The sequence below is a fragment of the Ornithodoros turicata genome, chromosome 7 (assembly GCF_037126465.1).
Source record: "Ornithodoros turicata isolate Travis chromosome 7, ASM3712646v1, whole genome shotgun sequence".
In the NCBI taxonomy this organism is placed as follows: Eukaryota; Metazoa; Arthropoda; class Arachnida; order Ixodida; family Argasidae; genus Ornithodoros; species Ornithodoros turicata.
Window position 1 is genome coordinate 30,244,204 of NC_088207.1, and position 27,630 is coordinate 30,271,833.

Genomic DNA, 27,630 nt, shown 5'->3' on the forward strand with positions numbered 1-27,630 from the left:
ATGTACCGAAAACGTTTAACGTTATATTAATTGAAAATAGGTTAGTGGTTTGGCATAGCCTTTGTTCTGAAGATGAGTGAAGAATAATAAAAGGACATGTAAAGAAACGGAAAACTGTTTTATGGCTCAAACGTTGCGCATGAATCACTCACCCGAATAGCTGCTCTCTCCTAGGGACCTCTCGTTATGGTTCCCACGTTTGGAATGTCCACGACGCTATATCGTGGACACAACAAATAACCATTGGGCAGCGCAGTACCGACGATTCCGAAATGTTTTCGGGTACAGTCATCCTAGCCGTGTGCGAGCTTGCTGACTATTTTGGTTTGGAACCAGCTGTCGTATGTCCGCCGCGTTCAAACAGAAGTACATAACCTTTTTTCAAACATACGGACGAAACCGACGACTGTACACGTACAAGTACAGGCACGGCTTCCGAATCTCTCTCTGCAATATGCTGACCAATGAAAAACAATGAAGGAATTGCTAACAAGCATTTGCGCTGGTGAGTGTAACTCCTGACAGTAAAACACAGAGACAATAAGGTCGACGAAAACAGACACACAGAGAAAAAGTACCCAAACTTTGGCTGTATGCGTCTGTTTTTGTCGTCCCTATAGTCTCGGGAACGCAAATGCGAGAAAACGAAAGGTATATCTGATAAAAGCGTCTGTGTTTTATTGTATTTCATTAGAACGGTATGGCGATATTTCTATTCTGCCACAATTATACTTGAGTATTACAAAAACGCACTGGAAATCTAAGGCTTAAAATGGTAAACAGCAGTAATGTCCACAAGGATCGAATTCCTTAATGTCTTCGCATTTTACGAAATATCTTCAGCTCTGCTGGAGTATAACAAAAAATCCACCACCTCAGGCATACCGCCGACAGCCCGAATAGCGCTGTCACGTGGGGACATTTTTGGGAACATTTCTTCCGGGGACATCTTTTCCGAGGACTTTTCTTTTGGGGACATTTTTTCCGAGGCAGTTCTTTCTCCAGATCAGTGACCCGCGCTTGTAAGATCCGTGACCACATCCGCAAAGCCGCGCAGATCGATGTTTCCGCAACGCAACGCAACGCAACGAATGACACACTACAGGACATGACATTTTGAATCAATTGTTGCTCCACCTATAGGGATCGTAGGCAGAGACACTAATGCTCAATTGCGGTAAAACGCAGTATCCGCGCTCCGCGGAAGCAGACAGACTCATCCGCATTTAACCGCGCGGATTTCGTAACGTTCTATTTCTACTTGCAAACCAGGACATCAGGCGGATATCAGCGCGGATCTGTGCACACCTCTATGCATAATGTGTGTCTTGTAATAGACGATTTCAGAAATTGCATGGATGGCCCGCCTGAGAGCGCCGTGTTGCGAATGCCCCACTGCACCTTGGGATTCAGTTTTCATGAGTCAGACAGAAGAAGAAGAGCGCAAACGGTTTCGGTTTTCCCTCCTTCCTTCTAGCAACAGGAAGGCAAGCACGAATGCAAACCATTTCCCACGACGCATTGTGCGATGCGCGTGACTTGGGCGACGGAGGGCCCCCGTGCGGAGCACAAGGGCAATATCTGAAATCGCCTATTACCATCTGGTCCGGTAATTATGCCCCAGTTGCGTGAACGTTCAGTAGTACACTCTTAAAAAAAAGGGTGTACTTTAACTCATTTTCTTTGCCACATATGTCACTGCCTTTTGGAGAGCACGATTACTCTATAAAGAAGGAGTCTCCTCACCCTCTTTAGCGAGTGAGGATACCCCTTAACTCCGTACTGGACAGTAATATTACTCTCTAGTAGGGTGTTAAAGGGTCTGGAGGGAGTGAGGAGACTCCTTTTTGAGAGTAATTGTACTCTCCAAAAGGGAGATGCGTATACGAAGAGGGGAGTCAAGTCCTGTAGATCACATAAACAAAATACAGAAGCCGACACTGAAGATTTTTGTTTAAGTTTAATTTGTACAAGCTTTCGCGTGGAGGTCCACGCTTCCTCAGGTACAAAGTGCGTGGACCTCCACGCGAAAGCTTGTACAAATTAAACTTAAACAAAAATCTTCAGTGTCGGCTTCTGTATTTTCTCCAAAAGGGAGTGATATATGTGGCAAGGAAAAGGAGTTAAAGTGCACCCTTGTTTTTAAGAGTGTACTGGACTCGCCTACACAGACAAAAGGTTCCGACCGCAACACAACGAAATCACGTTCCTATATACCGCAACATCCCAGCATATTCTTCACGATGCTGGCTTCCAAATGCACTACCTGGCGAGAAACATAAAAGGGACTCCCGTGAGCGGAACTAAAGTCCCCAACACATGTGGCCCAGGAGCCCTTTAGCCGTTCAGCCAATCGGGGAAAATGTCTCGATCGTCGCCATACACGCGAGCCGATCATTTTTGAAAGATTATGTCCAAAAAAGGGGAAGCTAAGGAAAGAAGCAATGGGAAAAGTCCGAGAGGTGCATTGCGGGGGCGGAGGCGACTGATCGTCAACGTCTTTCGAGGGAAGAAAAGGAAATAAGGGAAGCGATCACCCAGAGTGTTCTTCGCCGCAGATGCAGCCGCTCTGCGCTGACCCTTTCTTGCTATAATTCTGGGAATGGCCACGGGGGTTCCTTTGTTTTTTGTTGTTGTTTTTTTCTTGACGCCTATAAATATCGTAAGGCGTGGGGAAAGAGGGAATCTTGTGGCAACGATGCAGTTCGAGGGCGTGTATGGGGAACATTACTGAGTATATATACGGCGCTGATGGAGTGATGACCAGTGCGGCCGTCGTGGAAGATACCTTCCAAAGCAAGGAGGATCATCTGCGATTGTGTAGAGCAGCGGGGTGAGCTTGTAGGTGGAGGTGGTGCACATAAACGTTGTGGGCGCGCGCAGAAAGACCATTAGCACAAATACTATGTCCTTTGAAACGAACAGTGACGCGAACTCTATAAGGTGTTGGGATGTAGTATGGAATCAGTTTGTAAGGAAGAAAGTTGAGTTGGAGATACTTCAAGGTAACGCGCTCGTGGCTCCGTGGCATGAAGCAAGATTTCCGCTATTTTTATTTATATATTTCGATCCTCGCACATTGGAGAAAGCTGATAGCCACAGTTGCTTCGCGGAGCTAACACGGAATAAAAAGAAAACGCGTTGGAGGAAACACATCCTGGACTCAGAAGAGCGCACCTTGGTGAGTCTTACAAATGGAATACAAAATTGTATTATAAATATATAAATTGTAAAAGCACAGTGAGTAAGCGAACACATGTTGCTAAGCAGCAATGTATATGCAATATAAAGATAAAATTGGTAAAATTAGCCCACAAGAAGGGAACATGGAGGGTGCGCAAACGAAGGTAGTGCAACATGATCTCTAGATATCGTTTTTTTTTCAACGCCAATAGCATCTCTGCGCTGTTGGCGTTGGCGATGGTGCCGCCACAAAGTCAAGAAGGGAATGAGGACGCGATCCGCATATAGTACTCATCGTAATACTTTGCTATTATTTGCTTATGCATATTTCAAGAACGTGTGCCGCTGCCGAACAAATGCTAATCAAAAGCAAGCTTTTAAAGCATCTCATCATTTTGTGGTAGCTCTTACAATGTCGCGTGTGAGCCCGCGTTGTACGCTGGTACTGCATGGTAGTCATAATGCAGAAAATGCAACCATAAAGACACAGACAAAGCAACACACAACCGACATATCGTACCGGACCGGTACTGGTAGTGTTGTTCTTTGCCGAGTTCTTTGCCTACGGATTTTGTTGGAATACTGTCAGGGGGTGGAATCGTACGTACGGCCAACACCACAGGGAGCTGTACAGACAGTTGCCTTATACAGCAGCTGAGGAGAACTCGGGGGATACTCCTTGAGAGTATACAGTCAGTGTCAATATACAAACCAGAGTCACGGCACCGACTCTGCTGTCTGCATGGCTACGTCCGCACTGCAAAACCACGTTTAGTGGAACGATTTGGCCCAATAGGTCTGGTAGCTTACTTGTACCATCGCCACATACATGGGCCCTTGTGGCTTCAAGCTTCTCATTCACTGTCGTGCACATCGTCTTCCAACGAGAGACCACGAACTTATCTGTGTATTTTTCTTGTGCAGCGTCCGTGTTCCTCCGAAGGATGGTGCCCAGACCAAGTCAAACCCGAGTAAAAGGCACCGAGAAAGGCTCAACGCGGAGTTGGACACACTGGCCAGCCTTCTGCCTTTCGACCAGAACGTTCTTTCAAAGTTGGACAAACTGTCTATTCTAAGGCTCAGTGTTTCCTACCTGCGGACAAAGAGCTACTTCCAAGGTACGTAGAGACAGCATTTTCTTTTGCCTTCCTTGCATGACTCCAAGGCCACTTTGCAGCTCCTGAACGCGTTTCGCCCAAGAGCTCTTTTCCTTGGATTTTTCTCGTTGTATCTGAGTGGTGACAAACTAGCTTCGTCACTTGCTGTCACCGACGGAACATGTCACGCACTGTGGACAAGCAGACTACCGATATCGTCGGACACCGAGTTGAGCACATCGGTCCAGTGTTATATCTTTCATCTGTACGAATCTGAAGTACAGTTCCAATAGACACGCCATGTGTTAAAGGAGCAAGATTCCTGCAGAATAGTCTAGTGGAAGACAATTTGAAAACAAAAATCACGTGGCAAAAGTTTCGCCACGTGTCATGCTGAGCAATCGCAGGGTGCCGGAATATCGGAGGTGGCGTATTCCGCACTTAGCAGACGACAACGTCCGCGTCTTTTCCTGTCTTCTGCTACAGAATATAGTGTGGCTGCGGCGCACGATATTCTCGACGGTTAGCAGTGCCAATGCCGCCTATAGATAAAGAAAGCCTGATCGTCTAAACGACTTGACGCATTCATAAAACGTCCGCAAATCACGACCGTGCTTACAAGTACCGTAGCTATGGATACGAGCCGCCATAAGCCTAATGGGCAGCCACTGATAGCTGCAGCTAGCTTGTATTTGAACCGACTGTGGCGATTGGCTGATTCCCGACTCTACGTCGCCGCGTAACGAGGGATGGAAATGAGGCATTCAGCAGGCTTTCTTGATCTTGCGTGGCGTTGTCAGTGCACGAGAAGGCATGACGTCGAACACTCGCGCTTACGTACCATCAGAAAGCTGTGACGTATTTCCCATCTTCCGCTGTAGTAGCCCGGGGAATGTCATCCGTGCGAATACACGGTAAGAGAGCGCTCGAAAACCGCGCGATTCATCATCGCCTAAGTTGTATCGTTCCAGAAGGATGGTGCGCAGGAAACCCATTACTCACATAATATGCCCAACACAGTCAAACGCGTAGAACTCATATCAACAACGGAAAGTTTTAAGATGATCACGTGACTGCAGTAGATGCATCTTGTAACGCAGTCGTATGCAGACACTATTTCTGGGTAGCTGTCCATGTGGCACTCGTTCGCGCAAAACCCGGCCCATCTGTTGTTGAGCGCACACGGATTCTGGAGCGACGCGAGATCCTCTGGTCGTCACGCGATTGCATGTTCGCTAACGGGCAGCTTAGACATGCACGTGGGTGAGACTGCTTGATAGATAATCGAGGAGCAACACGCGTGTAGGGGTATTGGCTACGAGAGTAGTGTAAGGCAAAGTTGGGCTGGTCGCAGTCACGGAACCGGTAGGTGCCGAGAAGAAATGCGCTTCGTAAATTAATGGCTCGACTGTTGTGTGTTGATTCGCTGCTAGATGATTTACGTATCGGTGAAATGCAGCGGTAGGAGCCCAGTTTTGGTCTGCGTGGATCTCGGCAGCTTCCTCTGGAACTTTTTGTTAGCGACCGGGACTGTGGAACTGTAGTCGAGTAATGTGACTTATTCATTATCATCATCTCACCATCGCTTGGAAAGAAATAGGGAAAGGGTACAGGCCCTAATGGCAAACGAGTGTCTCATATCGTCATCATTTCTGTATGTGCACACGTGCATTTAGTCTCAACCGAGCCGGTTGCATCTCTGTATTGAGCGCAATCAATGTGAGCTCGCGTGTATGTCCCTTCACGACTCCTTTTGCTTTGTGTACGCAGTTTGAGGCGCGCTGAACAGTGCTGAGATATGAAATACGAAATATTTTATTTGATAAAGACCGCAATACAAGTTTTATTTGATATTTGATATCAAGTTTGTTTGACGAGTTATATGATATTGGTGCTACCGTGTCTACCGATCATCAAGCAATAGCGTGTCATTCACCAAGAATTCAGCCAGATGCCAGATTCTGAAACTTTTTAATGAATCTTTAAAAGGTGTTTAAAGGAGCAATGAGGTCACATTTAACGTGGCTCGAAACCCTGTCTCGTCTGTCAAGCTGCGTCAGGCAAAATGTTTTCGCTCTGCGGTGTATCATAACTGCGAAATCAAATTTACAAAAACAGCCCGAGAAAGCAGCCGCGGACGGCCGACATGATCATCGCGTGACGGAGAGAATTTCCCAGTGCATTTTTTTTCTTTGTTTCTTTCTTCTGAGCCCACGCGCTGTGCCGTTCTACGTCACAAGTCACGTACCTGGGGAGCACGTTACGTCACGACGTTCCCTCGCTCTCTGATACGCTCTTTGCACGAGTGGACGATTCTTTAGAAGTCTCGCCCGCGCTCCGTGGGTCACCCGCACTCGTCGTTCTTTCACAGGAGCTCATTTTATTTGCCCCAGAAGAACACGGAGCAACCAAAAAAAGAAAAGAAAAAAGTCAATTGATGGCCGCCTCAGTGCTCCTTTAACGCCATGTCTTGATGCGCTACAGCGCCTGCGGAAAATCGTCGTCGTTGTTTTCGACCTGGAGCCAGAGGACAGTGCCACCACATTGCCCGTGACGATCGCATGACTGTATGCAGGTTGGCCGCCGCGGTCACTTTTGACCGTGTGCCAGAGAAGAGTGCGGAATCTTGCGCAGTATTGTATCGCCCTTTTATTTTCCATAGGCTTCTTGTTGGAGGGAATGTTTTACGGACATTCAATTGCACCTAAGCAATATTAGCACTCGGCCTAGTTATCACTCTTAGAAAAAAAGGTGGAGTAGTTACACCTTTTAGGAGGTAATAATTTTCGCATATGTTGTGCCTAAAAGATTGCAAAGTTCTACCTGCTACCTACGAATGATGGAGTTACCGCTTCTGATTCGGTGGGCGAGGGGAGCGTACGCCTTTTTGTAGCAATTTGGATATATGATAATAGCTTTTACCACCCTTTTACACCCTTTATCAGACGCTATATGTTGACCTAGGTGGTAACTATAGAAGTTACCACCTTTTCACACCCCTTTTTTCTTAGAGTGTAGCGCACCATTGTTTGACGAAATGGATGATGTCACACATAAAGCGACGCAGAGAGGCGGATAATTAAGTGTCTCGAACGCGCAAAACTCGACGAAATGTTACGTCTGGTATAGGGACGCTTGGGAAGTGAGATTCTGACGCACAGCATTTAAAAGAAATCAAGCTACGTTACAACTTGCATGCTCGCTTTCTGTCTGTATAGGAGACGTAGAGTAGCGAGTGCTATAGCTTTCAAAAGGTCGGATGCTTCTGTTTCGCATGAACTGTATTTGCCGATCTTTTAAGCAGATATTTCTGCAGCGTGTACGTATATATAGAGAACGAGGGAGTAAGAACTGGATGCGTTTGCTCGACTCCGGTGCAGCCACCTGCTCGGGAACACTGGATAGGTGTTAGATCAGGACGCTAATCATTCTCTAGAGCTATTGTAAGCATTGAATCTTAAAAGATGGCCGCAGCACATATTTACAGTTTCTCGCGCAAGTATATCATTTCTCAACTGCAATGATCTCATGGTCTGTAACGGAGAGCTCAGTTCAACTTTCAGTGTCCGTTAATAAACTGTCTGACATGGTGTTCACACGACTTCGGAATTTTCGTTGAATCACGTTGACGACAAGGATTTGATGCATTAGAACATGTCCACCTCCCTTTCACGTTTCACCGTGTGTACCGGAAACAAGATTATCAGCAATCGCAGCTGTCTCTATAGTTCAGTGTACATTGCAGCACATGTGCAATCCATACGCGACCAGTTGTTCAGTCGTAAATCGTCAGGAAAACATTTTTTTCACGTGACAGCTTCCCACAACAAGGCTTTTGTTCACTTTGTACGAATGTAACGTGGAATTAAAAACACGAAGAACGTGACGTCTGTAATCCACGGATAATCCGACACGGCCAGAACGAAACTGGCAGCGGAAGTTTCGCCTTCCCTCTAATGGGACTGGCGCACTTGTCGTCATTTCTCTCCAGTCCAGAGAGCTAAAACAGCGCCCCATAAGCAAGATATATTGCAGGTGGCGCCATGGGTATGGACCTGTGTGTATGTGTGTGTGTGTGTGTGTGTGCAGAATAGGACGGGAATTTCGAAATGCTTCATTTCTCTGTATTTTTGAGTCCTCCACCCGAAGCAGTAACTCAGCGGGTATCGAGGTCCGATACATGGATACCTCACGGGGGGGTCCCATGCGAGCGCGGAGATATACCCTCGTTACCATTACAAGTGGCGAGCGACATAATCTCGCGCCGGGGTCACTTGTGCTCCGAACGATAAAGAGACCACCTCGGAGGTCGAGAAACCGATTTGCTGCGCGCCAGACGAGACGGCATGAAAAGCGTAACTTGTTTCATAGAATCACTAAACCGCATTTAATTGGGAGGTTCATAAATTTATTGTAATGCAGGCATAACGTCGTCAGACGTCTTTGTGCCACTTGGGGGGGAGCATAGGCTTGTATTTGCTGTTACGGATACTTTATTTCCTTTCTCTGCGCCTTGTCAAGGGCGGAGGAGAGCGCGTTCGATGTCATGTTGGCCCTTATACAAATTAAGAAACTAGGTATAGGTATAAGATAGAAAGGGAAAGAATCAGTTTTGGAAGCGAACAACCAAGCGTCAATGATACGCTGCGGGGGTGGAATACTGTAAAAGTACAAAATTCCGTGAGGACTTAATTTTCGCGAATTTCGCGATCGAACTTTTTTAGCGAAATTAAGGTTACGCGAAATATCGGTAGCGGGGATGAAAAAGTATGGGTACTGGAATTCGCGACGATATGAGCTCCGCAAAGACAAATCGACTTACTGGACGACCTTTATTCTCAATGTGTTCTGTCAAAAATTTCTATAATTGAAACGCCACAGTAGTTCATTCGCATAGTGTATTACATGGCATTGCAAGATACCCGCTTTCACAAAGCCTGTCTGCTGTATGTCATTTTTACGGGATTGGAGTTCAGGGTAAGCTTCTATAAGCCAGCCGAAGTGTACAGGCCGGCTAATTCTCGTTGTTCACAGTCTGCAGTGTCATGAACCCCCGATGTTCCCGATCCCGCGATTTCCGCTTCCGTCTGCTTCCACACGGATTCGCGAATTATTAAGACCGCGAAATTAACCACTTTTACAGTATATAGGTCAAAAGGATAACAGTACTGGGAAGGCTGCCGAATCATAAACAACTAATCCTTTACTTTACACATAACCTTACTATACCACTCGCACTCTACTGTAATGAATTCACTAGACCTCGCAGCAAAAAGAAAAGAAAGAAAGACAAGAAAAACGTGAAAAATAGACGAATAAATGTAGACATTTATGCCTGAGACAAGGAGGAGATAAATTGATTGGATTGGATTTGAAAATAATATGGACATTGTGTCTCTGGAACCGCCTACTCCCAGCTCGCTTATACCATTAAAGGATGGTTACTAGCACAGACCACAAAGGTTGGCAGAGTTAATGATGATGCGGTGACAGCATAAAGACAACGTTGAAGAAGTTGTGAATTCTGGTTTGTGTGGAATGTATTCGGTGGACGTATCTCTAAGTCAAGGGATACCAGCAGCGCGATAACGTTCACTTTGCACGTCCTATTCAGGCATACTTTTTATTGGATTATACGAAGTGCCTACTGGACTATTTGCTGATTGCTGTGCCGCGATACTTTTTGTTTTTCTATTTCCTGCGCAAATGCACGCGCTCCGTACTAAAGCGCGTCTGCTCCAGAGTCTACGAACGTTCCGAACGTTTTCACGCTGACAAGCCTATCAGCGGGCTGTGGTCGATTAATATAATCTGATGATGATGATGATGGTGGATAGAAGAAAAAATAGGGAGGTGAGTCATATATTCTGCATAATCTAATAATATGATATAATCATAATCATGTCACTGCTCCTCCAGACGGGACGGGCCTGGCCGCAGGGGTTAGCCTTGATGGCGGACAACAGTCCCTCGTCAGCTATCTGCGTATGCGCGTGCGTCTCTGTCAGTGTTCATTGTCCACTTGATAGGCTGCTCTGCATAAGTATGAAAGAAGTTTATTTGTTATTTTATTTGGCTTTATTTACAAGAACAAGAACGGTGAACAATGAAACAATAATGGCGTGTGGGGCTGATGGGGTCAGCAGCCTGAGCTACCCAAGCAGCACAACATGTTGGCACAATATTGGTCCGATATTAGGCCAACATGTTCGGCTGCTTGAGTTACAGCATAATTTTACACAAAGTATAGTATATCTAGCGTGCGCGTTTCGTCGGGGTAAAGAAATAAAGCAATTGAAATGCAAAGGAAGCAACGGGAGATGACAATCCAGCAACTATATATGTATAGATTGTTGACTTGCAATCATGCTATCTATGTATATACACATAGATAGCATAGATAGATGCATAGATACATATATTCCAAGTCAACAATCGACCCCGTATGCACGTTTATCGTGAAGACACTTCGTGCCGGAGCCCAACCAGCACAACATCTCGGCCCAATATCGATCCGATATTAGCAATATTGGAACAATATTGGACAAAGATGTCGTGCTGCTTGGAAATGGCAGTTGCAGGGCTCACTTTCACATCGCTAATATGTGATATGCGTTTGAATTACCTCACTTAATGTGAACCTGCAATCGAGAAAACTGAAAGTGCCTCGGCTATGTTCCCAGAAATCATCCCCTGTTCGTTGAATATAATACATTGTTTTACTACACCGTACGCTATATCGTCTTTGCGTGCGTAAGGGATACCGTTGATGATTCTGCGCACGCCCATAACAGAAAGAGACATTCAGGAAGTGCGCAGAACCATCAACGCTATCTGTTACGTACGCTATCGCTTTTGCGTACGATGTACTATCAAACTCTAAATGTTAGACATGACACTTTCGTTACGGTCCTAGGTTTCATTTTTCATTTGACGGTACACATACTGTGTACCATTCGCAGAATTCGCGGTCACCCTCCCGTCGGCACGCTCCACCGCTATACCGAACTGCATTGCGGGAAGCGGCCTTACAGGACAGGAGTACAATGAGAAATTTCGTTTATGCCAATTAACACCAAAACCGAATAAAAAATTTAAGATGTCATCGTATAAGAAGTAAGAACAACATGTAAAGAACTCCTGGAAACAAGAATGGCAGCAGCAGAATGTATATCTAGTGCACCCAGGTCAAATGAATTTCAATGCATTGCGCCTATGGAGATTTCGTCGATTTTTGCACAGGGCCCATTTTTAGACCATGATTTTTCGACAAAGAAAGTAAATTTTTTGAAATGTCATCGCCTATTTCGAATCAGTACATCCTCCAGGCCACATATCAACCACCGCACGGTGTGTGAGTGTTAACCCTGATGCACCCTGGGCCTTTAAACATGCGCCCCAGACAAGAATCCGTTCTAAGGCGTCTAGCGCACTAAGTTCTAGTATTACCGTAATACGCATGCGTCGAAACTCGGAAACAGTTCGAAAGGCTATTCCTTCCGGATATCCAAAGGGCACACCCGTGGTGCAACAGGGGAACGAGACCCGGGTTCGATACTCTGGGATATTAATTAATAATATACAGACTAAATAATTAGATGATGACATCTCTGATATCAATTTTATATCAAGTGTTATTATCAACCAAAGTTGATCAAAATGTCATTTTGGCGTCTGGGACGGCCGTCTGGACGAAGATTTGAGCAAACGCGCCGACCGTGGGTGCAACAGGGGAACGAGACCCGGGTCCGATACTCTGGGATATTAATTAATAATATACAGACTAAATAATTAGATTATGACATCTCTGATATCAATTTTATATCAAGTGTTATTATCAACCAAAGTTGATCAAAATGTCATTTTGGCGTCTGGGACGGCCGTCTGGACGAAGATTTGAGCAAACGCGCCGACCGTGGGTGCAACAGGGGAACGAGACCCGGGTCCGATACTCTGGGATATTAATTAATAATATACAGACTAAATAATTAGATTATGACATCTCTGATATCAATTTTATATCAAGTGTTATTATCAACCAAAGTTGATCAAAATGTCATTTTGGCGTCTGGGACGGCCGTCTGGACGAAGATTTGAGCAAACGCGCCGACCGTGGGTGCAACAGGGGAACGAGACCCGGGTCCGATACTCTGGGATATTAATTAATAATATACAGACTAAATAATTAGATGATGACATCTCTGATATCAATTTTATATCAAGTGTTATTATCAACCAAAGTTGATCAAAATGTCATTTTGGCGTCTGGGACGGCCGTCTGGACGAAGATTTGAGCAAACGCGCCGACCGTGGGTGCAACAGGGGAACGAGACCCGGGTCCGATACTCTGGGATATTAATTAATAATATACAGACTAAATAATTAGATTATGACATCTCTGATATCAATTTTATATCAAGTGTTATTATCAACCAAAGTTGATCAAAATGTCATTTTGGCGTCTGGGACGGCCGTCTGGACGAAGATTTGAGCAAACGCGCCGACCGTGGGTGCAACAGGGGAACGAGACCCGGGTCCGATACTCTGGGATATTAATTAATAATATACAGACTAAATAATTAGATTATGACATCTCTGATATCAATTTTATATCAAGTGTTATTATCAACCAAAGTTGATCAAAATGTCATTTTGGCGTCTGGGACGGCCGTCTGGACGAAGATTTGAGCAAACGCGCCGACCGTGGGTGCAACAGGGGAACGAGACCCGGGTCCGATACTCTGGGATATTAATTAATAATATACAGACTAAATAATTAGATGATGACATCTCTGATATCAATTTTATATCAAGTGTTATTATCAACCAAAGTTGATCAAAATGTCATTTTGGCGTCTGGGACGGCCGTCTGGACGAAGATTTGAGCAAACGCGCCGACCGTGGGTGCAACAGGGGAACGAGACCCGGGTCCGATACTCTGGGATATTAATTAATAATATACAGACTAAATAATTAGATTATGACATCTCTGATATCAATTTTATATCAAGTGTTATTATCAACCAAAGTTGATCAAAATGTCATTTTGGCGTCTGGGACGGCCGTCTGGACGAAGATTTGAGCAAACGCGCCGACCGTGGGTGCAACAGGGGAACGAGACCCGGGTCCGATACTCTGGGATATTAATTAATAATATACAGACTAAATAATTAGATGATGACATCTCTGATATCAATTTTATATCAAGTGTTATTATCAACCAAAGTTGATCAAAATGTCATTTTGGCGTCTGGGACGGCCGTCTGGACGAAGATTTGAGCAAACGCGCCGACCGTGGGTGCAACAGGGGAACGAGACCCGGGTCCGATACTCTGGGATATTAATTAATAATATATAGACTAAATAATTAGATTATGACATCTCTGATATCAATTTTATATCAAGTGTTGTTATCAACCAAAGTTGATCAAAATGTCATTTTGGCGTCTGGGACGGCCGTCTGGACGAAGATTTGAGCAAACGCGCCGACCGTGGGTGCAACAGGGGAACGAGACCCGGGTCCGATACTCTGGGATATTAATTAATAATATATAGACTAAATAATTAGATTATGACATCTCTGATATCAATTTTATATCAGGTGTTGTTATCAACCAAAGTTGATCAAAATGTCATTTTGGCGTCTGGGACGGCCGTCTGGACGAAGATTTGAGCAAACGCGCCGACCGTGGGTGCAACAGGGGAACGAGACCCGGGTCCGATACTCTGGGATATTAATTAATAATATACAGACTAAATAATTAGATTATGACATCTCTGATATCAATTTTATATCAAGTGTTATTATCAACCAAAGTTGATCAAAATGTCATTTTGGCGTCTGGGACGGCCGTCTGGACGAGGATTTGAGCAAACGCGCCGACCGTGGGTGCAACAGGGGAACGAGACCCGGGTCCGATACTCTGGGATATTAATTAATAATATATAGACTAAATAATTAGATTATGACATCTCTGATATCAATTTTATATCAAGTGTTATTATCAACCAAAGTTGATCAAAATGTCATTTTGGCGTCTGGGACGGCCGTCTGGACGAGGATTTGAGCAAACGCGCCGACCGTGGGTGCAACAGGGGAACGAGACCTGGGTCCGATACTCTGGGATATTAATTAATAATATACAGACTAAATAATTAGATGATGACATCTCTGATATCAATTTTATATCAAGTGTTATTATCAACCAAAGTTGATCAAAATGTCATTTTGGCGTCTGGGACGGCCGTCTGGACGAAGATTTGAGCAAACGCGCCGACCGTGGGTGCAACAGGGGAACGAGACCCGGGTCCGATACTCTGGGATATTAATTAATAATATATAGACTAAATAATTAGATTATGACATCTCTGATATCAATTTTATATCAAGTGTTGTTATCAACCAAAGTTGATCAAAATGTCATTTTGGCGTCTGGGACGGCCGTCTGGACGAAGATTTGAGCAAACGCGCCGACCGTGGGTGCAACAGGGGAACGAGACCCGGGTCCGATACTCTGGGATATTAATTAATAATATACAGACTAAATAATTAGATTATGACATCTCTGATATCAATTTTATATCAAGTGTTATTATCAACCAAAGTTGATCAAAATGTCATTTTGGCGTCTGGGACGGCCGTCTGGACGAAGATTTGAGCAAACGCGCCGACCGTGGGTGCAACAGGGGAACGAGACCCGGGTCCGATACTCTGGGATATTAATTAATAATATATAGACTAAATAATTAGATGATGACATCTCTGATATCAATTTTATATCAAGTGTTATTATCAACCAAAGTTGATCAAAATGTCATTTTGGCGTCTGGGACGGCCGTCTGGACGAAGATTTGAGCAAACGCGCCGACCGTGGGTGCAACAGGGGAACGAGACCCGGGTCCGATACTCTGGGATATTAATTAATAATATACAGACTAAATAATTAGATGATGACATCTCTGATATCAATTTTATATCAAGTGTTATTATCAACCAAAGTTGATCAAAATGTCATTTTGGCGTCTGGGACGGCCGTCTGGACGAAGATTTGAGCAAACGCGCCGACCGTGGGTGCAACAGGGGAACGAGACCCGGGTCCGATACTCTGGGATATTAATTAATAATATATAGACTAAATAATTAGATTATGACATCTCTGATATCAATTTTATATCAAGTGTTGTTATCAACCAAAGTTGATCAAAATGTCATTTTGGCGTCTGGGACGGCCGTCTGGACGAAGATTTGAGCAAACGCGCCGACCGTGGGTGCAACAGGGGAACGAGACCCGGGTCCGATACTCTGGGATATTAATTAATAATATATAGACTAAATAATTAGATTATGACATCTCTGATATCAATTTTATATCAAGTGTTGTTATCAACCAAAGTTGATCAAAATGTCATTTTGGCGTCTGGGACGGCCGTCTGGACGAAGATTTGAGCAAACGCGCCGACCGTGGGTGCAACAGGGGAACGAGACCCGGGTCCGATACTCTGGGATATTAATTAATAATATACAGACTAAATAATTAGATTATGACATCTCTGATATCAATTTTATATCAAGTGTTATTATCAACCAAAGTTGATCAAAATGTCATTTTGGCGTCTGGGACGGCCGTCTGGACGAGGATTTGAGCAAACGCGCCGACCGTGGGTGCAACAGGGGAACGAGACCCGGGTCCGATACTCTGGGATATTAATTAATAATATATAGACTAAATAATTAGATTATGACATCTCTGATATCAATTTTATATCAAGTGTTATTATCAACCAAAGTTGATCAAAATGTCATTTTGGCGTCTGGGACGGCCGTCTGGACGAGGATTTGAGCAAACGCGCCGACCGTGGGTGCAACAGGGGAACGAGACCTGGGTCCGATACTCTGGGATATTAATTAATAATATACAGACTAAATAATTAGATTATGACATCTATGATATCAATTTTATATCAAGTGTTATTATCAACCAAAGTTGATCAAAATGTCATTTTGGCGTCTGGGACGGCCGTCTGGACGAAGATTTGAGCAAACGCGCCGACCGTGGGTGCAACAGGGGAACGAGACCCGGGTCCGATACTCTGGGATATTAATTAATAATATACAGACTAAATAATTAGATGATGACATCTCTGATATCAATTTTATATCAAGTGTTATTATCAACCAAAGTTGATCAAAATGTCATTTTGGCGTCTGGGACGGCCGTCTGGATAAAGATTTGAGCAAACGCGCCGACCGTGGGTGCAACAGGGGAACGAGACCCGGGTCCGATACTCTGAGATATTAATTAATAATATACAGACTAAATAATTAGATTATGACATCTCTGATATCAATTTTATATCAAGTGTTATTATCAACCAAAGTTGATCAAAATGTCATTTTGGCGTCTGGGACGGCCGTCTGGACGAAGATTTGAGCAAACGCGCCGACCGTGGGTGCAACAGGGGAACGAGACCCGGGTCCGATACTCTGGGATATTAATTAATAATATACAGACTAAATAATTAGATTATGACATCTCTGATATCAATTTTATATCAAGTGTTATTATCAACCAAAGTTGATCAAAATGTCATTTTGGCGTCTGGGACGGCCGTCTGGATAAAGATTTGAGCAAACGCGCCGACCGTGGGTGCAACAGGGGAACGAGACCCGGGTCCGATACTCTGAGATATTAATTAATAATATACAGACTAAATAATTAGATTATGACATCTCTGATATCAATTTTATATCAAGTGTTATTATCAACCAAAGTTGATCAAAATGTCATTTTGGCGTCTGGGACGGCCGTCTGGACGAAGATTTGAGCAAACGCGCCGACCGTGGGTGCAACAGGGGAACGAGACCCGGGTCCGATACTCTGGGATATTAATTAATAATATACAGACTAAATAATTAGATTATGACATCTCTGATATCAATTTTATATCAAGTGTTATTATCAACCAAAGTTGATCAAAATGTCATTTTGGCGTCTGGGACGGCCGTCTGGACGAGGATTTGAGCAAACGCGCCGACCGTGGGTGCAACAGGGGAACGAGACCCGGGTCCGATACTCTGGGATATTAATTAATAATATACAGACTAAATAATTAGATCATGACATCACTGATATCAATTTTATATCAACTGTTATTATCAATCAAAGTTGGTATAAATGTCATTTTGGCGTCTGGGACGGCCGTCTGGACGAGGTTTTGAGCAGACGCGCCGACCGTGGGTGCAACAGGGGAACGAGACCCGGGTCGGATACTACGGGATATTAATTAATAATGTAGAGACTAAGTAATTATATTAGCTAAGACCGGACATTTGCTCACCCGTTCGATTTTACCATGAGCCCATCCTGACAGTTTCATAATTTATTTTCATCCTTTCCATTGTGTCATCGTATAACGAATAATAAATTGTTATATTCCTCAAATCATTTTTTTTAACTTTTTAGAAGCAATACATCGTCCAACAGCTGCTAAAAGACCAACTTCAGTCTTCCTGCGATGGGGTGTTGGGTAATAACTTATAACAGACAATAATGACTCCATTGACCCAAGATATGATAATCTTAGATGCTGTCAGTCATTGTAGCCCTATATAGCCACAACTCGCTTTTCTTTGTTGTTTGGCGGTATTGAACCAAAATTGCTTAGTCGGCATAGTGCACAATCCTTCTAGTGCTCGCTATCTGTACCAAATAACACCACCTCACATCAGCACCGCTCCCTGAGGTATGAAGTACGAAATACCTTTCCAAAGTTCACCGACCAGGAATATACGGATAATCTTTTTAGCGTCTCACCATATATACTATGTAACTGTTGAGGCATTAAAAAAAAAGAAAAGCAGAGTTCACGGCACGAAACGACCATGCTTATTCTTATACCGCGCTATTTTTATACACTTTTATACTTGAACGACCAATAAATGCCCTGCGCTCCTGCTCGGCTTTTATTGATATATCCCATTACCAGTTGAGTCCTATCGTGCTTGTGCACGTGTTTGAATTATTTTACTAGTAAGGAGCTTCAGTCATGCGCGTGGTTGAGAACAAGATGATCCCCCAAGCCACAACAAAGTGTGTTCTCCTGCAACAGACATTTCATACTGCGCTACAAACCAAACACGACACATAACGATTTCGAACAATTCTGGGAAAAGAGGTACCGACACCTCGGGCTGGCCGTTCCCTTTGGTCTCTCTTGGCCATTTCTCCTTGTTTACGACACTTGCGAGAACAACAGGAACGCAAAAAACTTGGTGAGCATTTTTACGCCTTGAGCGTTTGGTCGGTGAGACTACCACATTGATAATTGTACCACCTTTGTCGCGGGATTGAACGTTATCTATATATTTTTAACTGATGTGCGAATCTTTGAAAACCGTGGTTGATTTCTCTGTTCTGCTCTGGAAGAGTGATTGACGTTCTAGTACAAAGGCATGGCTCCTTCTATTTTACAGAATATAATAGGGAAAGTCGCAACGTGCCACTGGCATGGTGGTTGTCACTGGTGGCATGTGACGATGCATTTTGTATTTACAGCATTTTAAATATACCTCAATGACGTGGTTGACCCCGCTCACTTCTCGAATTAATTCACCCTGATTTTAATGTTCTTTGTGTTTCCCTCCTTCTTTGCGGTAGCGAAGTATAAGTAAATTAGACGCAACAATGTTTTATTACAATTATATGTGAAAGGCACAAGGCGCAGACAATTGTATTTTACACATGCTGTATGGGATTTATGTGCTTTTCACAAGTCATTGCAAATGCATGGCTATACCTCAGAACTATAAATAATATGGACATAATTTGATGGTTAAATTTTCCTGTGACGTACACTACCTAAAAATTTCTACAGGCCTTCCACGTGACAGAGATTGTAGCCCAGTTCCCCATCCCAACTCCCAATGAAGGGAGAACAGGATGCACGGACAATGCCATTCTTAGGTTGAACACGACAACGGAGGAATGTCTGACTCGCCGGGAGAAGCAATGCGACGAGTGAATTGGGGTCGGTTGAAATGAGCCGGTTGTTTCTTGCCAAAGAACCGGGACGGAGAAGTTGAAATGAGGGAATTGTGCACCCCGCTGCCACTGGACAGTTTGCTCTGGAACCACAAAAAGGAAGCAGCAACCTTCTCCCCAAGCACACAAAGCAAAGGCATCCCAGGGGAATTGTTAGTTTGGCTTTCTGCAGTACAAGTTAGAAATAACAAGTGCGATGCAACAAAGGCGTGAAATTTAGTATTTCCGTGTTTTCAAATTCCTGGCCTGATATGGGCCAGAAAATTGAAGAGTCATGTGCACGTACGAAAGCCGTGATGGGCGTCTGCACTTGTTGTATTGTATGCTATTCGCAGAGTTGTACGCGTTACTCTAAAAACGTAACTGTTACTATAACTCTAGTGGCAGAAGTGATTTTTACTATGTATGCACAGTACGTTCTCCTGAGACAATAGTTTATTATTACTGGGTCTAGGACATTTCGGTGCACGGACGTTTCGGTGCAAAGCGTTACAGCGGCGGGGGCGGGAGATAACTGCAACGTCGGTTCCGGGAAAAATGGTCCCAGGAATGGCTGCCACGATGTCGACATATCGTAATAAAACAAAGTGAAGAGGGCGGCTTGGCATAAAATGTAGTGCTGTAAAGGAATTTGGTTTACATAGAGAAGAACGTGCTTTTTGTTTTACTATTATAGATTTAATACCTATTCTGCATGTGATCGTGGTCTGTCGTGGCTTTTAAACTTTTGGGCATTTTCTTTTTAATATTTTGCGCCCCATGTTCTAGTCGCTGCTTTACAGATATTCATTTTTTTCCCTTTTGCCAAGAGTAGATGAAGAATTGGTTTGTCATTTTGTAGTATTATCTCCTGTAGGGTATCTTCAAGGTACTGATAACTAATTATGATATTATACAATTTTAATTCCATTTGTTCAGGACTTGTCGGTTACCGCTTTGGTGTAAGCATTTGATTAGGCGTTATTTCCCTTGTATTCCAAAAGGCTTGCCAAGTTACCATGTCGCGTTCCTGTGTTCTCGTGTCGATAAAAACTCTGCACCTTCCCGTTGCCCTTCAAGTTTCCATAAATGGAACAAAAGCATGGAATAAGCCATTTTATCATATTATGGCCATCCCGGGAGCGATTCATTGTGATGAATTATGTTAAAAATAATGCGGTCCGCAGTAAAGGAAACACTATAAAAAAAAAATTACTTGAGCGACAAAAGTAACACGTTTAATGCACTCCGACTTGCACTACGCATAGGTTCAGTCAGTCAGCTTTTGCTCTCGAGTTACGAAAACAAAACAACGAGGTGAAACCACAGAAGCAGTATACAGGGCGTGTGCTCTAAAGTGTCCAGAAATCATATTTAAAGCGAGCGATAAAAGAAAAGCAAGTGGTACTTTTCTGCTACTTGTGTAAGAGAGAGGTACTGCTTCACTATAGTAGCACCTGTTTCTCAAGTAGCTCAAAAATAGAGCTCGTTTCTCTTTTATCGTTCGCTTTAAATAAAATTTCTGGACACGTTAGAGAAAGCACCCTGTATAATTGTCAATCACGTAATTTATTATTTGAAATTATTTTATTATGTTAGGTCACCGCAATAATTTTATGGCTAGCGAGTCTAACAGCTTTTGGAGGGGCACCACGGTAATTCTATGTCGTTGTTTAGGCCTTGAAAATACGCGGCCATCACCGAGGAAAAAGTATGTAGAAATACAAGGGGAGTAACATCTAATCAAATGCTTCCACTAAAGATGTAATAAATGGAATTCAAATTGCATAGTATCCGTACCTTGAGGATACCCTTTTCGAGATAATACTCACTACAAAATGACAAAGCAATTCTTCATCTACTCTTGAAAAAATAAATAAAAAATAAATATCTGTACAGCACCGACCAGAACGTGGGGTGTGAAATATTAAGAAAGAAAATTTCCCAAATGTTTAAAAGCCACCAGAGACCACAAACACATGCAGATCAGGTCTTAAATTTATAATACACAAAAAATACGTAAAGCACGTTCTTCTCTATGTAAACCAAATTCCTTGAAAACACTGATGAAATGATTATTATTATTATTATTATTATACTGTTGCCACCAAACACGACACATAATTTGTGAAAACAGGACGCACGTAAAAATCCTGTTGAGCATTGGTCCGCCCTAAGCATTCAGACGGTGCCCAAATGTCCGGTGAGCAAATGTCCTGGATCCCGCTGGGTGTAGAAAAAAAATGGTCTGTGGTTGCGTGGGCGAAAAATAAAATAAAAACGGTCCCGCAGGCTCCTGCGCGCTCAAAAATGCGAATCCAGGGCATTTGCTCACAGTATGAAAGCTCAAAGCGGCAAATGCTCACCAAGCCTTTTGCCTGCTGTTTTCTCAAGTTATGTGTCGCGTTCAGTGACGCAGTACAACAGAAAAATGTTTCTTTGAGGAGAACACACTTCGTTGCGGCTGGTGAGGGAGGGCGGCCAGAGAGGAACATCAAATTTTAACGTCATGTTTTTAACCACGCGCATGACTGAAGCATACATGTGCACAAGCATAGAAGCGTGGTAGGACTCCCGTACTAGTAGGTTATGTCGGTAGAGGCGAAGCATGAGTGTAATAATCTAGTGTATTTATTTGCCGTTCCTAAAAATATATTTAATAGTTGCGACATCCTCTTGGAACTCTTTATTTTTCGGTCTTGTTATAATCCGCCCTTCGACTTTTTGACATAAACTCATTAAAAACAAATGTGTCTCCGAACTTTAACAAATCGGGTGAACAAATGGTAGCACCACCTGGTCAGTTGTGATGTGTTTCATGAGCCGTGCGAAACCATGCGCTTGTAGTTTTGGGCACGCAGGAGCCTGAGGGATAAATTTTTCTTTCACATCCACAACTACATTTTGTCCTACTGCCGTTAGACCGTACACCAAAATGTCCGTACACCGAGACGTCCTGTGGGGCGCGGACAATTGCTCACCGGACAATTGCTCACAAAAAAAAAAAAAAAAAACTGCTGAGGCCGGACAATTGCTCACCACAGAACCGTTGAAGCCGGACAATTACTCACCGGGTCTCTCACCACACTTATATTGTGATTTTATTTCGCGTTTATGGCGCTTGACTTTTTTATGTTAGATGCACTTCATTTTTAGCTGTCTAAGTTGCTTCAAATAGCTAGGAAATCCACCAGTGAAGACGGGGAGGCGAGAGGTCGTCCCGGCGAGAGATGCAGGCACGCCTGAAGAGTCTTTGTCAGGACCTGCGTCCATGGGGTGTTCTTATCGGATTTTTTTCATGGGGGGGGGGGGGCAAAGCATGCAACGACCTTTCGTGGCGCGGACTGATTATGATATTATTATGACATCTGAGAACAAAAATCGTGACGTATAGATAGTGTGCTCAATTTTCACAAGTGACCTTGCCCCCCTCACGGTACGCCCATGCTATTTAACACATCACAGTTTAACCATTAAAGTTCAGGAATTTTCTATATCTGTCCAAGTCAGTTTAGCAGCCGCATTTTACCGCCCGATTCGCGGCTTAGCAGGGCCGGCACGACTGAACAGCACGTATTAGGTTAGTCCAAGTTCAGTGTTTGCATTGCTATGTCCAGGTTAGTCTAAGTTCGCTGTTGACAGTTTCCCGCGCGCGACTGTGCATTTTGTAGTTAGATAACATTTATTTACAGTGTTTATTTTGCAGCGGGGATTTCGATCACTTTATTTCGAATTACATCGAAGTTCAGCTAACATAGAAAAGTCAAGTATATGAACGCCATAAACAAGAAATAAAACCACATCACATAAGAACGCGAAATAAAATTACATATAAGTGCGGTGAAAGAGGCGGTGAGCAATTGTCCGGCTTCAGCAGTTTTTTGGTGAGCAATTGTCCGGTGAGCAATTGTCTTGGATCCCTGCACCGTAATGTCAAACACAATAATGGACAATGCTGTTGAAATTGTCAATCCGGTAGTCCGAGACGGCCTCGTAGACGATTGGAAAAGGAAATGAGGAGACGACACATACACACACGAAGCTCGTTCATTGGTATCGAAGAAGTGAGCCCAGTATGAGAAATGTACCTCTGCAGGAAAAACAGTGGCTTGCTACATTTCAGAGAATAGCGTTTTTGAGTACATGTCTGTGGTTTCACGACAGCCTCTGTTTCGGTTTTCTTTCTGTCCTCATTGACGCACTAAAGAAGACTACATGCTACGCTGACACATCATATTTGTCCTTGTATTATTGATGACTTCGATCAAAAGTGAACTGTTTTCACCTTTTGCATAGATTGACTTCGTGCGAATACGCCTACTGCGCAGTAACTGATACTGCACTTTATAATTGGAGATAAAAAAAAAACAGATGATTATTTTCGTGTAATGGGGGACAAAATTTCTTCTAGCTGTAACATTTGTTAGGAGCACAGCTAACAATACGGAATACACGCAGATATCGAAATTTCCCCGTATACTGTAGGGCGATCAAGACAGGAAACCTGGTACCGAAACCAGAACTTTACTCTGAAACGAGCTTTTTTTTTTCTTCTAAAACATAACTCGCTAGGTTGTGACATATTCTTATTTTCTCATGACGATGCTCACTAAACCTTAGGGGGCAATAAAGGTAATGCGCTTCTCTTTTTTTTTTCTTCTTCTTCTTCTTTTTTAATTCACGGACATCGATATACCGCGTAGGCGCGCGGGACCTTTCTTGTTTCTCCCATAGCAGCTCGGGCTTTCTTTTTTACACATCATGCGCTATCACTCAACAAAGTTCGTGGAATTTCAGTTTGGCAGTCCGAGAGAAACCTCGCAGACGATTTTGTCAAACGCGACTCCTTCGCAGGGGGAAAACGACTGGCAAAATCTCAAAACACACGACACGGCCAAGCTCTACTGGTTTTCACAGCTTTGTTTGTGTACTTGAAGATCTAGGCCAGAAGAGCACATTGTACTCCGTTGTGGGTATGGCAGCGGGATTACCGACGGGGTATCGAAGAGCACGAGGGAAAGGATAGGAAGAAAGGGGGAAAAGAACATGAGGGAGAGTTGAAGGTGGATACGCCACGTGGTGCCACTTCCGTGAACTAAATCGGGGTGTCCGCCAATTCCCTTAAAAGACTGAAAGTGTTGTTCATAAAATGTTTAAAGTCCATTTTTGTCTGTTCATAAGGGGAAAATGTACCTGAATCTCTTTGTCGGGATAGTGTATGTGTTTGTAACTCAAACGCCACCATACCGGCACTGGACAGCTGTTTCGGCCTACTTGCACCTGTTCAGCAGTGCGCTGGCAGGCAACCTTTGAACGGGTGGCGTCAGAAGGTCATGTCGAACGTGATATCCTCCCGTCAGAGTGAGAGATTCACCACTGAAAGCCCAGCGCAAAGCCAGTGATACATGTACAGCTCACACCAACCTTCAATTTCAATTCAATTTTATTAGTAGTATTTGCTATACAGAGTACACAATGGGGGCCCCGTAGCATAGCTAGAGGTGTGTCATATGTGGCGACAACATCAGAACTAGGTATGCAATATAAGGATGTACTGTGAGAGTATGGGACAAAGCACAATACGCACAAACGAAAACGAAGAAAAAACAAATTAAATAAATATAGGAAACAAAAACAACTGAAATTGAGCAAAAATGTGACGTTTATGAATGTGAACAGCGTAGGCGCAAAAACCCATGGGAGAAGGAAGACAAATAGTTGAAAAAGCGTGCATCAAAAAAATGTGTATGAATATGAGTAACTAATTCATGAGATGGTTCCTTAAGATGATCCGAAAACGATGGAACGAACGTACTGACTTTAGGTAATCGGGCAAGGCGTTCCATAGTTAATAATCCTTAATCCTTAATAATAACACTGGAAAAGATATGGCCTCGTTCCCGAGCGCGATTACAGCCCGATTACATATATATATATATATATATATTGCGTTAATCTAACGCAAGGATTTTGTTCACTTAAAGGGGCACTAAGATGCAAAAACAAGCGTACTTCAAATTACGTTACACGCTGTTAATTTCGTACCTGTTATCATAATTCAAAACTTTAATTCCGTTACGGAACTGCAATCGAAATTATACCGGTCTCTTCCTTGCTTCGGCGCGAAGCAGTGAACGTCGTTTCAGCTCTTGCATCGGTGTTTTTAGTCCATGTTGCGCGTGCACGCGCTTGCCACGTCATGGAGCAGTCCCGGTGGAAAACATAGTGCACGTTGCGAAGCGGACTGGCGTCGCTGTCCGAAGGATGTGAAGATAAATGTTGTCAGTGGAACATTCGCGAGAACTGTTGGGGGCAACGATTCAGTGAATCGGTGTCCAAAAATGCAGTAGTGCGCGTCATGCCGCGCATATACGGAACAATACGATTGAGCCCGTTTCAGATCTACGCGGCCACGATAGGTATGCGCGCGCTTCTCCCGCTGTCTCATTGGATGCCGCCAATCTTTGCCTCCTGGAGATCCCATTCGTTGCTGCCAAAGACGGCTCTGTTTTCATCGCGTTTTTCTTGTAAACGGTAGCGCTGTGTGAACTAATTTTGTTTGCATCGTACTAACACGGACTGACACGGTTGAAACACGGACTTTCATTTGAGATGATGCTGTTTTTGTATTTTAGTGCATGCCCTTTTAACGCTTCTCCAGTGCCACCAGTGTGGCTGTTATCGCACTGGGAATTGAGACGGAATTTTTTCCTGTGTTATATTAAGGTTGACGGAAAAAAGTAGCTCAAGCTCTTTGGCTGCACGCAGTGTATGCATTTTGTTTCGTCCCGCCCTTGTAGCTTTCTTAGCTTCGTCATCTTTTTTGTTTGTGTGTATGTGAAGAAGCTATATACTTATTTCTTTCTTCTTTTTTTTTTTTTTTTTTTTTAGTAGCAGTTATAATTCCTCGCGCACGTCGTGGAAGCCGTGCCAGACGACGCTGTAGCTATAACATGATATAAGTTCCTATTTTGCTCTCTCTCTCTCTCTCTCTTTTCCCTTTCTTCCGCCTCCGTTTCTTGAGACACGGTTCTGATCAATAAACCGCGTCCATTTAGCGTTTTCTGTTTGGCGATTTCTGTTTGCCGATCAATAGCCAGCAAGCTTTTTCGTTTGTTTGTTTGTTTCATTTTTTTTTCGCATCAACGGAATTGCTTTCAACGTAGCCCACAAATGCGAGAAACGGAGCGAGCCAGGAGTCGACAATGGAGTGGCCCTTGATATCGATATTAGCTTCTCATGAGGTACTCTCTCTCTCAGGGATATTCTAAATGTTTTGTGCGATGTTCGTGAAAGGAATTGTGTACGAGGTCATCCTTTATACTATGGGATTTGCAGTGCTGCCTGTTGCTTAATTGCAAACGTGCACCGACGACTGTGACTGACAAAGCACCCACAAACGGTACTTAAAGTAATGTACCAAGTACCTTGACCTTCCAGGCACACAATTGTTTTTGTGTTTTTTTAATGTCTTCTTTTTGTATTACCAGTTGTTACTTGAGTACTTGAATCACGGAGAACAGTACTTAAAGTATAGGCAATTTGAAATGCAATTAAAGGAGAGCACAAAGTACACAATCATTTAAAGTATTACTTGAGTACTTGGTACTTCGACGGCTTTTCATCACTGACCGACACATCCTCACTCCTCAGAATCTAAAATAGAGATGGAAAACTTCCGGAAATAAAATTCTTAACTGCTGGTAAAGAAAGAAAACATTCCTTTCATGTTTTTTTCCTCTGAAAATTTAAAAAGAACAACGAAATTTTCATGTGGCTTGTACAACGTATATTTATTGGCGCACATTAAAGAACTAATCATACCGTGGTACAAATTGTAAAAAAAAAAATATTTTATTTATGTCGCGCACAAATACGCAATATCACAACTTTAGTCTTTAGGTCAGTGCAACGATTACCGCAAGGCTTGACCAGTAGCAAAAGCACAATGGTGTGTGGACATGTAAAAATTCCCTAAAATTTTGATCCGCCTAAATAGAAAAACAGAGAAGAAATTGAATTGCATTTGAAAGAGAGTTACAAAAAAGGTATGAACTAACTTTTCATTGCTCAGTGATTATAAGGGTACCAGCGATCACCATGTAAGTAAAAAGTGAATAGCTTTTATGGTATAACTAAAACAGGCGTGTGTTTGGTTTATATTTGTTTTGACCCTGTTTATATATACTTTTTATTTTCACGATTGGAAAGATTAGCAATTTTTTTCCGATGTCAAAAAAAAAAAAAGCAATCGTTCCCCTTCCAGCTTTTCATTTTTCTCCACGGCCTCGCATCCCTAATCTGAACAGTGCGGGTACCACACGGCCCAA

The 27,630-nt window shown here is 43.4% G+C and overlaps 1 protein-coding gene across 3 annotated transcripts in view; it reads left to right on the top strand.

Moving 5' to 3' along the window:
• The window catches only part of LOC135400782 (aryl hydrocarbon receptor-like), a 291,269-nt gene that overhangs the window by 215,882 nt on the left and 47,757 nt on the right, over positions 1-27,630 (top strand). For all 3 annotated transcript variants that reach the window (XM_064632695.1, XM_064632697.1, XM_064632696.1), the window contains one exon: positions 4,108-4,301. In XM_064632695.1, the coding sequence (XP_064488765.1) occupies positions 4,108-4,301 (194 nt within the window). The remainder of the gene's footprint in view (positions 1-4,107; positions 4,302-27,630) is intronic.